Source organism: Narcine bancroftii, chromosome 1, assembly GCF_036971445.1.
Source record: "Narcine bancroftii isolate sNarBan1 chromosome 1, sNarBan1.hap1, whole genome shotgun sequence".
NCBI lineage: Eukaryota > Metazoa > Chordata > Chondrichthyes > Torpediniformes > Narcinidae > Narcine > Narcine bancroftii.
Genome location: NC_091469.1, coordinates 469,099,499 through 469,115,529, shown reverse-complemented (window position 1 = coordinate 469,115,529; position 16,031 = coordinate 469,099,499). Strand labels below are relative to the sequence as shown.

At 37.5% G+C, this 16,031-nt stretch overlaps 1 protein-coding gene across 5 annotated transcripts in view; it reads right to left on the bottom strand.

Annotated features, from left to right (window-relative positions):
• Positions 1–16,031, bottom strand: part of ncapg2 (non-SMC condensin II complex, subunit G2) — a 113,266-nt gene that overhangs the window by 80,375 nt on the left and 16,860 nt on the right. For all 5 annotated transcript variants that reach the window (XM_069914732.1, XM_069914727.1, XM_069914728.1 and 2 more), the window contains 6 exons: positions 15,785–15,919; positions 13,342–13,436; positions 12,377–12,446; positions 10,820–10,906; positions 6,500–6,592; positions 1,139–1,264 (listed from right to left, as the gene is read on the bottom strand). In XM_069914732.1, the coding sequence (XP_069770833.1) occupies positions 1,139–1,264; positions 6,500–6,592; positions 10,820–10,906; positions 12,377–12,446; positions 13,342–13,436; positions 15,785–15,919 (606 nt within the window). The remainder of the gene's footprint in view (positions 1–1,138; positions 1,265–6,499; positions 6,593–10,819; positions 10,907–12,376; positions 12,447–13,341; positions 13,437–15,784; positions 15,920–16,031) is intronic.

Genomic DNA, 16,031 nt, shown 5'->3' with positions numbered 1-16,031 from the left:
CGTGAAGCTCAAGCCCACAGGCCTGACAACATCCTTGTAAATCTTCTTTGCACCTTCTTCAGTTTGATGTTTTTCCTGCAGCACAGTGACCACAATTTGGAGCAACGAAGGATGAGAGGTGGGTTTTTTTTTTAAATTTTATATCACAGTAGTAGCCAATTGCAGCCATTTAAACCCATGTCGCCCATTTACCACCAAATTAGCCTACAACCCTGTACATTTTGGAGGATGGGAGGAAACTAGAGCACCTGGGAGAAACCCATGCAGGCATGGGGAGAAGGTACAAACTCCTTTCAGACAGTCCCAGATTTTAACCCAGGTCGCTGCCGTTGTAATAGTATCATACTAACCGCTTTGCTAACCGTGCCACCCAACAGCAACCAAGGATGAGAGGTGTCTCAATAGAGGTATATATGATTATGAGGGCCTAGATAGGATGGACAGCCAGTACCATTTTTCTAGAGTTACAATAACAAAGGCCAGAAGGTATCGATTTAAATGTGAGTGAAGGAAAAGTTTAGGGAAGATGTCAGAAGCAAGTTTTGCCAATGTGCCAAAAGCCTTTTTGACCTCCCTATCTACTCGTAAGGCCACTTTCAAGGTACTCCTAGATCCCTCTGCTCTTCAACACTCCCCAGATCACACCAATATTAGACATCCCAAAATGTAACACCTCACATTCCCAGTGTCAAATTTGCATCAATTTTATGAACTGCCAAGAAAATAGGATAACAGCAAGAAAATGTTATAAGGAATTGTTGCAGGCTTTTCCTCATTTAATTTTGACTAACGTGGGAGCAGAATTAAGGGGGCACAGTTAGTATAATGAATAGCACAGTCAGTGTAGTGGCGATCACAACTCTATTACAAGGCGAGCAATCTGGGGCTGTCTGTAAGGAGAATATTTGTTCTCTCCGTGTGTGCATGAGTTTTCCCAGGGTGCTCCAGTTTCCACCCACATTCAAAACACATACAAGGCAAATACATTTATTGGTCACATGATTGTATTTGGGCAGTGCAGGTTCCAGTGCCAGAATGACCTGTTACTGTTCTGCATCTCTAAAATTAAAATTAAGAACTCCGCAGACCAATATTTCATATTGATATTTTCTGGATTAAAATGATTAACTCTACTTACAAAAATTTCATCAAATTGCTTTTGTATTGCAATGTCTATATCTTCATTGGTTAGTGTGGGGTCTCGTATAGGAAACGCTTCAACAAAAAGAACTGCAGCATTTGCTCGTACTTCAGAGTTTCTGGCCTTTGAAACAAAACCAAAATTATTTCGTGTAAAACAGTGACAATATATAGCAGATAAATCAAACCTTGCAAATTAGAAAAATAGCAACAGCACTAACTGGAGGCTAATCAAATAGTTCCCAACTATTCTGAATAAAAGCCCACAATCAGTAAAATTATGGCATTGTGATGGGTTAGTCCTTTTAAACTAGAGTTGACCCAGAAATTCCCAGAGATTGATAGCACTCACTAATGACCAAGTCAATCAAGGTTCCCAAGTATATTTTGCATATTATTTCCTGTCAACTTTAACTAAATTATTTCAATATCAAAGAATTCTGGATCTCCTTTTATCCTTCCCCTTTGTCATGAGAGACTTCTGCATGCTCCATGAAGGATGCTCTTTACATCACTACAAACTCTCCTCCATTTTGAGCAATCATTGGTCAGGGTTTTATAAGTCAGTTGATGTTTAAGATTAAATTTGTCACAAAATACTGATACTTTCAGAATGTCTTTCAGTACTTCCTCAGTTGAACTATTGGTCCATTGTTATAAATGTAATTTTCCTGTTTTTGTTTTTAAAATTCTGTATTCTACTCCAACAATTTGGTCCCAACTGCAGAGACTGAAACCACAACACCATAAACGAGTTAAATTCATTTGTGTACACAGTAAACAACAAGTCTCTTGTGGATCATTTTCGGTGAACTGCTTCCTACTTGGTCAGTCTTAGAACTTTTTTTTTAAAATTATAGCCAGCTTTCGACCCACTCTGTTGTCAGGCTTTTAATCTCATATCAAGAGCTTCTATCACATGCCACGCATTGGGTACCATATCTCAGGCACACAGAAAGTCTTTGCACCTTGCATGAACAGCACCATCCATTTCATCTATTCATGGTACAAGAAGGAATTGTGTAAGCTGCTTAAATATGACCACCCTCTTGGAAATCCATACCAGTTATATATCATGTTCTGTCTGCCTGGACCTTTTGTGTGAACTAGACCAGGAGAACAACAATCTGCTTCTATTCCAATTCTGTATGCTCCAAAGTGATTGACAAGACTAACATGGGACCACAACGGGGCATGAAGTGATTGATCAAAAAAGTAAATACTTGGATAGAGTGTGGCACTTCCACAATTTACATAAAGGGATTCAAGGTAATCAGCATCTTTCTGGGGAAGCTCAAATTTGGCATCTCTATTACAAAAGCAAGTATAGGACTGGTTTGATGCAATTGACCACAAATGCAAAGCATTGATTTGAAATGTCTACCCATCAAGTGAAAAGAAACCATTGCACAGGCATCAGAAGGTTGAGGTACAACCAAAAATCCACAACCTGTAGACTAGATGGGATGAAAAGTTAATTGGGATCCAAATCCAATGACATTGGCAGGCGTGGGGTTGATGTCCTACAAAGTAAGTTTAGGGAGATAGGAAAGAAGTTGAAAGCAGGACATCCAAGGTGGTAATTCCTGGTGCCATGAGCTGGAAAAGTCAGAACAGGAAGATACCATAGACAAGTGAGTGCCTGATGAGATAGGGCAAGGGCAGGATTTCAAGTTCTTGGATGGATCACTGGATCCATTTCTGGGAAAAAGGGATGACATGTACAAGTGGGACAGGTTGCACATGAACTGGAGGGGAACCAATATCCTGGCAGGAAGGTTTGCTACTGTTGTTGGGGGAGAGTTTAAACTAGATTGACAGTGGGTGGGAACCAAAATGAAGATGCAGTTGGCGCACAAGTAGAGACAGCCGGTAGGCAGCTTATGCGGAAGAACAGGCAGATAGGGCAAAATGGCAGCCTTGGAGAGGAGTTGCAATGCAACAGGACACAAGAGTCAAAAGTGACAAATAAAGGGCTAAAGGTTTTTGTATTTAAATGCATGCAGCACAAGAAATAAAGTAGATGACTTTGGAGTACAGCTACAGATTGGCAAGTATGATATTGCAGCCATCATGGAGTTGTGGCTAAAGGATATATGTCATTGGAAACTGAATCTCCAAGGATATAGTATATCAAAAGAATAAACAAATAGGATGCCAAATGACAATGACAAATAGAATCATTGTGGATTGAGTTAAAAAATGGCAAGGGTAAAAAAAGACACTACCAGTTACATATAGACCTCCAAACAGTAGCCAGGATGTGGACAACAAATTTCAACAGCAAATAGAAAAGGAGTGTCATGGGGGATTTTAACATGCAAGATTGGAAAAATCAGGTTTGGACTGGATTTCAAGAGGGAATTTGTAGAATGCATGTGACTAGCTCGAGACTGGCTGAAAAAGTGCCAGGTATTGGAACCAGGATGTGCGAGGGTGCAGAGGTTTTCTAATTGCTTTAGAGGTTTGGATCTGGAGCACGGGGCTGATCGTTTGGATTGGACTGTGTGGCTGCAGGGGCCGTGGCAGTGCTGGAGGTGAATCCACAGACACTCAGTGACTCTGAGGGGTCTCTTTTGCTTTGCCTTCTTTGATTGCATTAGGCGTTTCAGGCAAATTCTGCCAATGGTGTATCTGTCTGCCTTATAGCAGATGAAAATAAATTCTGTGTTATATTGCAATTTCTTTATTAAATGAAAATAAAGGAATCCTGAAATGGCAATTCTGGATTGGGTGTTATGTAATGAATCAGAGTTCATAAGGGAGCTGAAGGTAAGGGAACCCTGAGAGGGTAGCAATTATAATATTTGTAGAGAGAGAAACTAAAATCAGATGTCAGCATATCAGAGGACAAAGGTGTCTACAGAAGCACAAGAACAGGCACAAGTTCACTGGAAAGGCACACGAGCAGAGAGATCAGCAGAGCAGCCATGGCTAGAATTTCTGCAAGAAATAAGTACAGGAAAGTATATTCAAAAAAATATTTGAATGGAAAAAATGGTAAATGTGGCTGGCAAGAAATCAAAGGCAAAAAAAACTACATGGAAGCAAAAATTAATGGGAAGATAGAGGACTGGGAAGCTTTTTAAAAGCATACAGATGGCAAGTAAGAAGGTCATTAGGAAAGAAAAGATTAACTTTGAAAGGAGGCATGCAAATAATATCAAAAAGAACACTAAAAAATATTTTTTTTAAGTATATTGAGAGTTAAAAAAGAGGCAAGAGTAGACAGAACTGATATAAAATGACATTGGAGAAATTATAATCGGAGAGAAGGAAATGGCAGAGGAACTGAGTGAGTATTTTGCATCAGTCTTCACGATGGAAGGAATTATCAGTATACCAGACTTTCAAGAGTGTCAGGGAAGAGAGGCAAGTGGAGTCACAACCACTAAAGTGCTTATAATCCAGAAAAGGATTAAAAGGTCCAAGCGTAGATAAATCTCCCTGACCAGATGGAATGGACCTCAGATTCTGAAAGAAGTAACTGGAGATTGTGGAGGTATTACTAATGATCTTCCATGAATCAATAGATTTTGGCATGGTTCCAGAGTACTAGAAAATTCCAACGTCATTCCACCATTTAAAAAGGGAAGGAGACAGCAGAAAGGAAATTATATACCTGTAGCCTAACATCAGTCATTGGGAAATTGTTAGTCAATTGTCAAGGATAGTGTTATAGAACACCTGGAAGTGCTGGACAAGATGGGCCAAAGTCAGCATGGTTTCCTTAGCGGAAAATCTTGCCTTATCAATCCAGTACAATTTTTGGAGGGAACCTCAAGCAGTCTAGACAAAGGAGATGCTGTGGATGTTGTACATTTGGACTTTCAAAAGGCCTGTGACAAGGCACTGCACATGAGGCTGCTTCACGAAATGAGCTCATGGAATTGCAGGAAAGATACTAGCATGGGTAGAGCACTGGCCAATTGGCAAGTGGGATTAAAGGGATCCTATTCTAGTTGGCTACCAGATACCAATAGTGTACTACAAAGGTCAGTGTTGGGGCCACTTTTTAAGAAGTATGATAATCATTTGGATTGGAGAAGAAATGGGTTTGTGGCCAAGTTTGCAAATCATACAAAGATAGGTGGAGGGCAGGTAGTGAAAAGGAAACCAAGAGGCTGCAGAAAGACTGATAGATGAGGAGAATGGGTAAAGAGGTGGCAAATGAAATACAATATTAAAAAGTGCACGATCATGCACTTTGGTAGAAGGAATAAGGGATTAGCATATGAAGGAACATTTTATGGCTCTTGGACTGTGCTGCTTGGAGTCTAGTAGAATAAGAGGGATTCTCAAAGCATTTTGAATGTTGAAAACCCTGGACAGAATAGATGTGGCAAAGATTTTTCCCATGGTAGTGGAGTCAAGGATAAGAAGGCAAAACTTCAGGATTGAAGGACACCCTTTTAAAACAAACAAACAGAGGAATTTATTTATACATAGTGGTAAACTTCTGGAACTTGTTGCTATGGGTAACTGTGAAGGCCAAGTCATTGGGTAAACAGGTAGTCCCCAACGTGCGATGCAATGGGGACCGAAGAATTGGTTGTAAATCAGATTCGGTCCACCACATATGCCTGAGGTATTGCAACATTCAACAAATGAACCTTTAATGGGGACCCCGGGCTGCCGTGGGGAGGGGGGACCACTATAATACAGTACTTTTAGTACAAAATATGTACTTATACAGTAGTTTTAATAAAATATATATTTTTTTTAATTTGGTCATTGTGCGGGTGGGTGTAGGTTGTCAGTCGAAGACTACCTATACTTCAGGCAGAGGTTGATAGGTATCTGAGTAATCAGGATATCAAAGATAATGGAGAGAAGGCAGGTGAGTGGGGCTGATTGGGAGAATGGATCAGCTCATGATAGAATGGCAGAGTGGATTCAGCAGTTCAAATGGTATACTACTACTCCTATATTTTATCTTATGAGAAGAGAAGGCTGTGTTCTGTTCATTACTTATTTTGTTCAACCCAGGGTATCAAAATCAGTGGTAACACTGGAAAGCTAAAGATAAACTAATAAATGTAATCAATCTGTTTAATATGTTTGGATTAGATGTGATCTCAACTGCAGTTAGCATGTTGTTCTGAACATGAGACATAAGTAACTATAATTACTGTTCTTTTCAGAATATCCCTATCTAGCCAAGGAAGAAATTGCAAAGTCAGGATAAGGCCTGCTTAAACTTACATAAAATGGACATGATGAACACCTCCTGGAGGATTTGGTCATTTAAACAAAATTCGTATTACCTTATGAAATTATTCAAAATAGAAAATAGTTCACATTTGTTAAAATGTTCACTGCTAGTCACAATAACCAAAAATTGTACAATAAATAGTACCTTTAGCCCCCTCCATAGAATAGGCTGGTACAAACGCTGTAGCATTTCATCAACTCCCTGCCGTAGTTTTTGCTGATGAAAATAACTCAAGAACTGCAAAAAATAAATTCACATATTAGCAAAGGAAAATTCCATAGATCTGCCAGCTGTAAGAACCAAGACCGCAACTCCTGCTACAAGAAGCTGAGAATGACAAAAAATAATTCCAACTTAACATTTGGAATGTTTGGATTTTGAGTGATTTCCTGTGATACTTTCAAATTAAAATCCTAAAATATAACCATAACAAAGGATTTTATAGACTAAAGAATGAAATTATGATGTCACACTTCCTCAAAAACAGTTTTAACATTATGAACAAGAGTAGGCTACCTGTCCCTCAAGCCTGCTTTGCCATTGTACAAGATAAGGGTCCATTGTTGTTTGTCATATACATTAATGATCTGGATGATGGGGTGGTAAATTGGATTAGTATTAATTATGAGATAGTCAAATGGATTCAACAGTGGCTGGAAGGGAGATGCCAGAGTTGTAATAGATAAATGTTTTTCAGGCTGGAGGCCGGTGACAAACGGTGAGTGTGCCTCAGGGATATGTATTGGGTGCATTGTTGTTTGTCGTATACATTAATGATCTGGATGATGGGGTGGTAAATTGGATTAGTAAATATGCAGAGGATACTAAAATAGGTGGAATTGTGGATAATGAAGGTTTTGAAGATTGCAGAGGGATTTGGACTGCTTAGAACAGTGGTTCCCAACATTTCTTATGCCCTGCACCCCTAAAAAATTTTAATATGTTCTCACTCCCCTTAAAGTAACAATTTATTTAAGAATAAAGGTGAAGGTGACAAAAACAAATTTGTGTAATCAATTTTTAATAATAGATAAACAAAAATGAAACATATGGAAAAGAAAAAATATTACAACAAATTAAAAGTTGCATGAACCCTACAAAAAAATTAAATTTTCATCCATGCATGAAATTTCTTTAAAAATTAAAAAACTAATGTTCAAATGTTCATAAGCCAATTTAAATGTAATAACTCTTTTGTTCCTGTTTATTGCTTAAGTTTTTCAAAACGTGGCACTTTGTTGCCGATAGCTATCTGCTACCCTTTGGATTTATTTTCACCCTGTTTTCTATAGCCACCTCATACCTTCAAGCTTTTCCAATTTCTTTCTTAAAGATTCTTTTTACATTCAATGTATTCTCCTAACATCTCCTTTATTCCTTCTTTCTAAGGTGCCTGTGCACCCGAGCAATTTCTAGATTTTGTCTTGATTGACAAAAGGGCACTAAATCCAGACTCGCATAAGTAAGTCGTCACGAATGGGATAGGCACAGTTAGTGCTTTTTCACAAAGTCTTGGAAACATGTCCATTGCCGAACACCAATATTGTTCTAAAGTTTTGCTTTCAAACTGCATTTCAAGAACACGATTTATGTGCAGTTCAACAAGATCTTCCTTCAGGACTTCATCATCCGACATATTATCCAAATTGAAGGAGTATGGATTTATAATCCATTCTTCAGAAGTTTCCAGTTCTCCTCCTCCAAAATATCCATCAAATGACTTTGATCGTATTTCCAAATGATCCACAATTTCTTCACACACACTTGGAATTAGGGACTCATCGTCATCAACCATTTCTTCGAGTGATGGAAAATTTGAAAGATTCCATCTTTTAACTTGTCGACACCAAAGATGTAACTTTTCTTTGAAAGCATTTAACTTTTCACAGCATTTCAATATGTTTATGTTTTTCCTTTAAATAGATACACTGGGTTATTCATAAGAGTGAAAATATCACTCAAATAGGCTAGCATTTGGTTGAAATCTTGTGATTCCATTTCTCCGGGTAGATTATAGTCACGTTCCTTCAGAAAAGCTTTGACTTCTTCCCGCAGTTCAAAGAAGCGCATTAAAGCTCTCCCACGTGACAGCCAGCAGACTTCCGCGTGGAAAACCAAAACTGAATGCTCACTTCCAAAATCTTCACAAAGCGGCTTGAATAGGCGGTGGTTCAGAGCACGACCCCTAATCCAGTTGATGGTCTTCACAGAAGTATCAAGGACCTTTTTCAACTTTGGAGGCAATGTTTTTGATGCCAAAGCATGTCGATGAATAAAACAATGGGTACCTTGCAAGTGCGGAATCTCCTTTCATCAGTGCAAAAAAATCCTGATTTATTTCCTAGCATAGCAGGGGCACCATCGGTACACACAGAATAAATAATTTGGATATCTAAGTCATATTTCGCAAAGAAGTCCTTCACACACTGGAAGACATCTTTTCCTTTTGTGGTTGTTTTCAGATCTTCACAGAACAGGAAATCTTCCATTATGACACCATCATGGACATACCTCACTCATGCGATGAGTTGACTGCAATTTGCAACATCAGTTGTTTTGTCCAACTGGAGAGAGATTTTCAAGGGATTAGCCCTGATATCTGCGATAACTTGGTCCAAAATCAAATCACCAATTCAGCTCTGAATAACATTATTTAATAACGACACTAATTTAAGCTTGTTTGAGGCTTCTCTTCCCAGAACAATTGTTGCCATTTCTAATGCACAAGATTTTTATCACCTCTTCTGCAATTGTATGGGGCTTCTTGGATTTGGCTACTTTATACGCCACGTGGTATGAAGCTATCAGCAGTGGTTTGTCAGCAGATATAAAATCCAATTTTGGAAGGGTTGCTCGAGAATCAAAGCGGGCCCTTTTAGCTTTCAATGATTCAACATCATGGCCTGAAACATCTGCTCCGCCATGCTGGTTGTTGAAGTGTTCCTGCAGCTTAAATGTCTTCAAATTTGCGTTTGAAAAGACAGCGTCACAAATCATGCACTGGAGTTTTTGCAGATCCTCAGTTGTTCCAGTGCAAGTGAAACCGAACTGCACATAATGATCATTCCATTGCCTTTTCTTTGACATAATGAAGGGTTCATTAATAATTTACATAGCACAAATAAATAATAAGAAATAAAAATCAAATGTAATTTGCTACAAAACAAGAAATGAAGTTTGGCCCCCATTTTAAATGTCCCAATTTTTAAAAAGTTATACGGCGATGCCATTTAAAAGGAAATAATGCGTCGAAATGCGCTAAAATTCATAGAGAATCTCATTCTATTGAATAGAGAAAAAAGGACATCCTCATCTTTAATTTGGACTTTAAAAAATATCAATATTTTTATCTTGAATATATAGGACAGTACTCTTAATATAAACAAAAAACTGAAATGTTATCTCGCACCCCCTGGAATACTATCTCGCACCTCCGGTTTTCCTAACCCTGGCTTAGGAAAATAGGCTGAAAGATGGCAGATGGAGTTTAATGTTGATAAATATGAAGTCCTTCATTTTGGTAGGAATATCAAAACAGGACTCGCGTAGTAAATGGGAGGGTATTGAAGAATGCTGTGGAGGTGTTTATAGGGTGGTGAAGAAGGCTTTTAGTATGCTGGCTTTTATAAATCAAAGCATAGATATACATGAGTTGGGAAGTGTCGTTGAGACTGTACAAGGCATTGGTGAGGCCAAATTTAGAGTGTGTGCAGTTCTGGTCACTGAATTACAGGAAGAATATCAACAAGGTAGAGAAAATGAAGAGAAGATTTACAAAAGTGTTACTTGGGTTTCAGCATCTAGATTACAAAGAAAGATTGAGCAAATTAGGTCTTTATTCTTTGGAGCGTAAAAGGTTGAGAGAGGATTTAATAGAGATATTTAAGAGAGGGATAGATAGAGCTAATTTGGATAGGGCTTTTCCATTGAGAGGAGAGATTGAGACAAAAGGACACGAGCTAAGAGTTAAGGGGCAAAAGTTTAGAAAAAACATGAGGGGGACTTCTTTACTCAAGAGAGTGGTGGCTGTGTGGAATGAACTTCCGGGAGAAGCATGGTCAATTTTGTCATTTAAGGAAAAATTGGATAGGTATATGGATGGGAGGGGAATGGAGAGTTATAGGCAGGTGGGATTAGAGGAGAGTACTTTGTTCAGTATGGACAGAAGGGCCAAAATGGCCTGTTTCCATGCTGTAATTGTTATATGTGACGCACCACATATTCTAGACTTCCAGTGGTAGCTTTTAGTTTCTGGTTTGGCGAAATGCAGATTCCAGACACAGGATGTTTCCAAGTCTATAGTCAAAAAACTAGTCATCATGCAACTCAGGATAAGGCATAAAGTGAAACAAACAGGGAACTTAATGCAAGTTTACTATAATATGATGCATTAATAATGTCTCAGTTACAAAGAATAAATTGTGCAATCTTGTCTCAAATGAAATGTTTTAAAATTTAACACACCTCTCGTACTTTAGAGTGGACTGGAGAGCTCCGTGGAAGATGAACTCCATGATGCATGAAATCCTGGATGCAGCTGTATTCAATAGTCTGAAAGAGGAGAAAATATTTCAGGAATGTGCTTTTATTTACTAACATTTTCCTTTTTAAAACAGATTGTGCATGCAGCTTTATTTATTACCTGCTGAACGTTTGAGTATCTGGACGACATGCAAAGTGTACCTTTTTACTGAATTTCAGTACACATGACAATAAAACTATTCAATTGATTTGTGAGAGGTAAATGGTTCAGAATAATAGAAAATTGTAAATTCTCAGCAGGTAGAAAATATTTCTGTTTCTCTCTTCCTGAAAAGCTGCCTGACTTGACAATTCCACAACTCTTTGGAATCATTTCAGATTTCCAGCATTTGAGGTTTGCTGCTTTTCAAAATTGGTTAAGATCTGCCAGTGTTCCCTTTTCTGTATTGGACTACAATTTAGTTTCTCATCAATTGGTGTGGGAGAATTAATCTCCCTGAAAAATCTAAATAATTAGCAATGAATAGCTGCTCCCCCACCATGTTTGAGTAACTACATATGGAAAGTCAGCATGAAGGAATATGCTGGTATTTTGATTTAACAATGTAATCTGGTTAAATTAGAAACAGAAATACAGCTTCAATCAAACAAAAGCGCAAATGTTACAAGTCCATGACAAAAATTAATGCTAGAAAAATTCAGCAAATCAGGCTGCACCTACATTGAGAAAATAGAATCTCTAGTCTTCCAGAAGCTTCCCAAGTTTCAGGAATAGTTACCAAACTTTGTTCAGATTCTCTACCAAAGGAAAATGTTCTGAATTTTGAGTGTAGTTCTAACCTTTTTGGAGCTTATGCACCTGCCAGTTGACAGTGCTTAACTAAGGTTGTTGAATTTATTCAGAGGAAATGACAAATTCAAAGACACTCAAGTTCTTAATTACCAATAGGATACAAACAGCACATATAAATATGAAGAATATACACAAGGTATTTTGATCCAATGAGAATATTACAAATGGAAAGCAAATCAGATGTACACCTTGATTCACAAGGTATGTTTATCTTGAGTCTAATTTAGCATTTTTACTAATAATTTGTGCATTTTCATTTTAGACAATTCTAAAAGGATAATAATTCCCCCATGAATTTCCATGGACTGAACTTCACTCTCTTAAAAGAAATTATTCTAACCCACGTTTCAATTTCTGGAGATTGTTGTCCAAACAGGACACCCTCTGTTAGCGTAGCGGATAGTGCGAAGCTATTACAGTGCCAGCGACCCAAATTTGAATCCAGCACTGTCTGCAAAGAGTTTGTAAATGCTCCCTGTGTCTGCATGGGTTTCCTCCCACCGTCCAAAACACAGAAGATTATAGGTTAATTTAGATATAATTGGGCAGCATGTGTTTAAATGGCTGGAATTGGCTTCTAATGTGCTGTAAATAAATAAAGTTTTATCAGGGCAAAGTACATATTGCAGATTAGACAGAGTGGACTATTTTATGAAAGTGACCTTTAAGACATCATTAATACTCACTTCCAGGAACAATCCAGATGCCTTCTTCCAAGCCCTAAAATATATTTCGGCTACTAAGGGTATTATGGGCCTTTAGGGAAAAATAAAAGCAAATGCTTAGCTATATCAAATTATATATGGCAACATAAGCAATATTATAAAGATGCAATAGTAGTAATGCATTTATCCCACTTTAATGGCATTACATGTTACACACCCTCGTTCAGTTCACCGTAATTTCAGTATGGACCTTCAGGAAGTGACAAGATACTCCTGAAATTAACCGTAAGCTCTGAACATCAGCCAGAATTATTTTTTCAAAATGTTGCATAATGGTTAAAGAAAAGTGCACTGAATCATACATGAAACCAAAAGAGAGACAAGACATAAGAAAAGCAATGTTTACACCTTCCAGCACAGCATAATTGGGATACTCAATGACTGCCTCAAAAAGAATGTACCAGAGTTCAAGAGCAAATAAAAGTTGTATTCCTAGAAAATGACCCATATCATGCCTTTCCATAACTTAAACTCTACCAAATTTGTTCCTTCTTTTGCACTTCATTTTTTTTCTCAAATTCCGTAAGAGTGAATATTTTATTCTATACCTCAACTTTTCTGCTCGCGATCTATGAAATTCGTTAAGACAGATTTTGGTTACCCAAACTGTCATAATGCAAGGGTATCACACATATTTCTCAAACTGAATTAAGGTTTGAATAAAGGTCACACAAAGATGAATGATAATAGATGTGGAATCTCTTTCCTGTACTAACCGCTTCTTCCCTAAAACGCAAGATGCTTAGATATAAGCAAAGTCAACTGTAAGAAACCCCAGAATACCTAATGTAACAAAAGAACTTTACGACATCAAAGTCTATCAACTCTGAGCATAAATTACTGAATAAATCAGTTTTCTCATATCATTTTATCTTAATTACTGCATAAAACATGCGATTGCCATTCCCAACATAATTTATACATACTTAGGAAAGAAATGCAACTGATTCTTGATGGTCCCATGAATCATTTTGATGAATTCTACATCCCAGCTGAACAGAAAACTTAGAAACCGCCTTCCCTAAAATGAAACAAATGCAGTTTGAGCACTCAATAGCCATTCTATGTTGATACTACATTTAAGAATGATTCAAAGAAAAACATTGCTTAAGCACATTACAAATCTATGAAAATTTATAATTTCACTTCACTTAGTTTACTATAAAAATAAGATGCCCATTCTTTTGGAGAAAAAAATTTCAATTTTATATTGCTTTGGTTTTCTGTGAACACCATCCAACTTCTCTGAAAAATTATTCAGAAGTATCATTGTGGCACCATTACATTGAAAGTAAAAAGATTCTAAGATATTTCACTTCAAGTAAAGAACTTTACCTTTTTCTAACATTTTCTTTTAAAGTATGAGGTCGTGTGTATGCTAAATCGAACTTAACTGCTTACATCCAAATATGAATGCTTTACATTTAATTTAAAAAACTTGATCCATTAAAATATATAGATGAAGTACAATTGGTAAACATCTTCATTGCACCATCAAATTAGTTTATTCTCTTTTAATGCATCAATGTCACTAATGTTTCCTCTTTAAATAAATGTTTAAGAAGCTCTTAAGCTTCTAAGAATCTAAGAAGAGTGTCTAAGAACAGGACCCAGTCGCTCTTCATCCAGAGTGGGCAGGATCCAAGAACGTGGTGCTTGCCCACAAAGCTTTTGAAGTGGCTGCTCCCAAGTCTGTCCCTCCTTCCTGCATTGTAAATGTTGGTTGGCAAAATATAAAAGAAAATACATGAAACAGCATAAATAGTGGTGGGGGGTGCAGGGGTGGAGAAAGAGAAATGGGATTATCTGCATTGTTCTGAGAGCCAGCATAGACAATACATCAAATTGCCTTATGGCACAAGGGCATGTTAGAATTTATTAGGTACTCAACAAACCAAGCCATAAATCACAGGAAAGAATCTCTAGATATGGCCTAACTCAAACCAAATTCTTCCAGGAGGGAAATGCCTATTTTTTCCCCCATGTACTCACCTACTGTAAATAAATTCAGAGGTATGAGAGGCTCTCAGTCTTACTCATCTACAAGCATTTATTAAGAGTAACAAATTATTCATTTGTTTCTTATCAGCCAAACAAAAATTTAAGAAGAGGTAGAATTTAAAATCAAATAAAGCAACACTTTTTTTCTGAAAGAGCAGAGCTCGAAGATGTAACCCTGAAATCTTTCCTTGAAATTCGGAATAACTCTCATTCCCCTCAATTCATCCCCTAGAGCAGAAGGGGCCACAGTGTATTTAAGGACTGAAATCATAATTTATTTCATGTAGTCAATACGAGAAACCAACTAAATTGACTGCTTCATGGATAAAGGGTCTCATAAACTTTGAGCAGAGTCCTAAAAGGGGGCCATAGCCAAAAAAAAAGTTGAAAGTAGCTGCTCTGGAGCATTCTGCTACTTTTATATTTGAAAATTAATAACTTGCATATTCATGGGCACAATATTACAAAATGCATATATTCAAAACAAAGTTTAACCCCTTTGCTATTGCTAAATGGCTCCACCATCTTTAAATGACATTAGCAACTGAATTTCATTGCATACCTTGTGGTGAAGTTCCTTCAACCCAAGCAGCACTGATAAAATAAGCCAATGAAGAGATTAGCTCTGGAAGATACTGAATATGAATGAAGCAGAACAGATGCAAAAAGGGTTGGGAAGAAACAAAGAATGCAAAGGGAGGAGAAAGAAGAGTGGTCTTCTGTATTAGTTTTTCCACAAGAGGCAAGGGCTCTACCTAAAGGAGAACACAAAATTCCTGAAGAAAATGCCAAAGAAAAAATGAGATAATCCTTCAAATTAGCTAAATACTTCCACAATTTTCAAGCCCTGACAAAGATGCAGTCCTTAAAATATCCATCAAGGACAAGCCATGCACAGCCCAAAACACCCATTTTCAAGAATCTGCTGATATTTGTTGGCGCAAGCTCTGTTGTTTGAAAAAAAAACAATAAAATATGAAAATAAGTGAAACACGAATGTCTGCAGACGCTGGAATTGTAGTAAAAAAACTACAAAATGATGAAGGAACTCAGCCAGTCTTCTCAGCGTCAAAAGGAGACAAAGATATATTTCCAACATTTCAGGCCTGAGCCCTACTTCAAAGAAGCCAGAAGCAGGAAATCTCAGAATTCAGACAATGCTGGTTAGGGAGATACGGTGAGTGCATTGCTGAGACAGCACCAGTGATCAGGACCAGGGTTGGAATCCCACACTGCCAATAAGAGGTTTTCCCTGGGAGATCCAGTTTCCGCCCACCCTTCAAAACATACCAAAGGTCGCAGGTCAAATGTTACTGTGCTATATGTCTACATTTAAATTTAAATGTAAAAATTGCTTCCTTCACTTACCTCTTCTTTTTTTATATGAGCAATCCTCATAAAGCACTGAAGCAAAATATCCTTCACTTCATTACTGGCTTCAGAATTGAACTCAAAATTTTCTAAAGCTTGATGGAACTGCCATAGTCGAACTATATCGGCATTCTGTGCATGACAAAGTGAAAAAGTAAGCAAAATGTACTCGCATCCAAGAACCAGAAAAAAATAATGAAGTGAAAATTTAACTAACTTTTTATGAAATAAACTAAGTGAATAT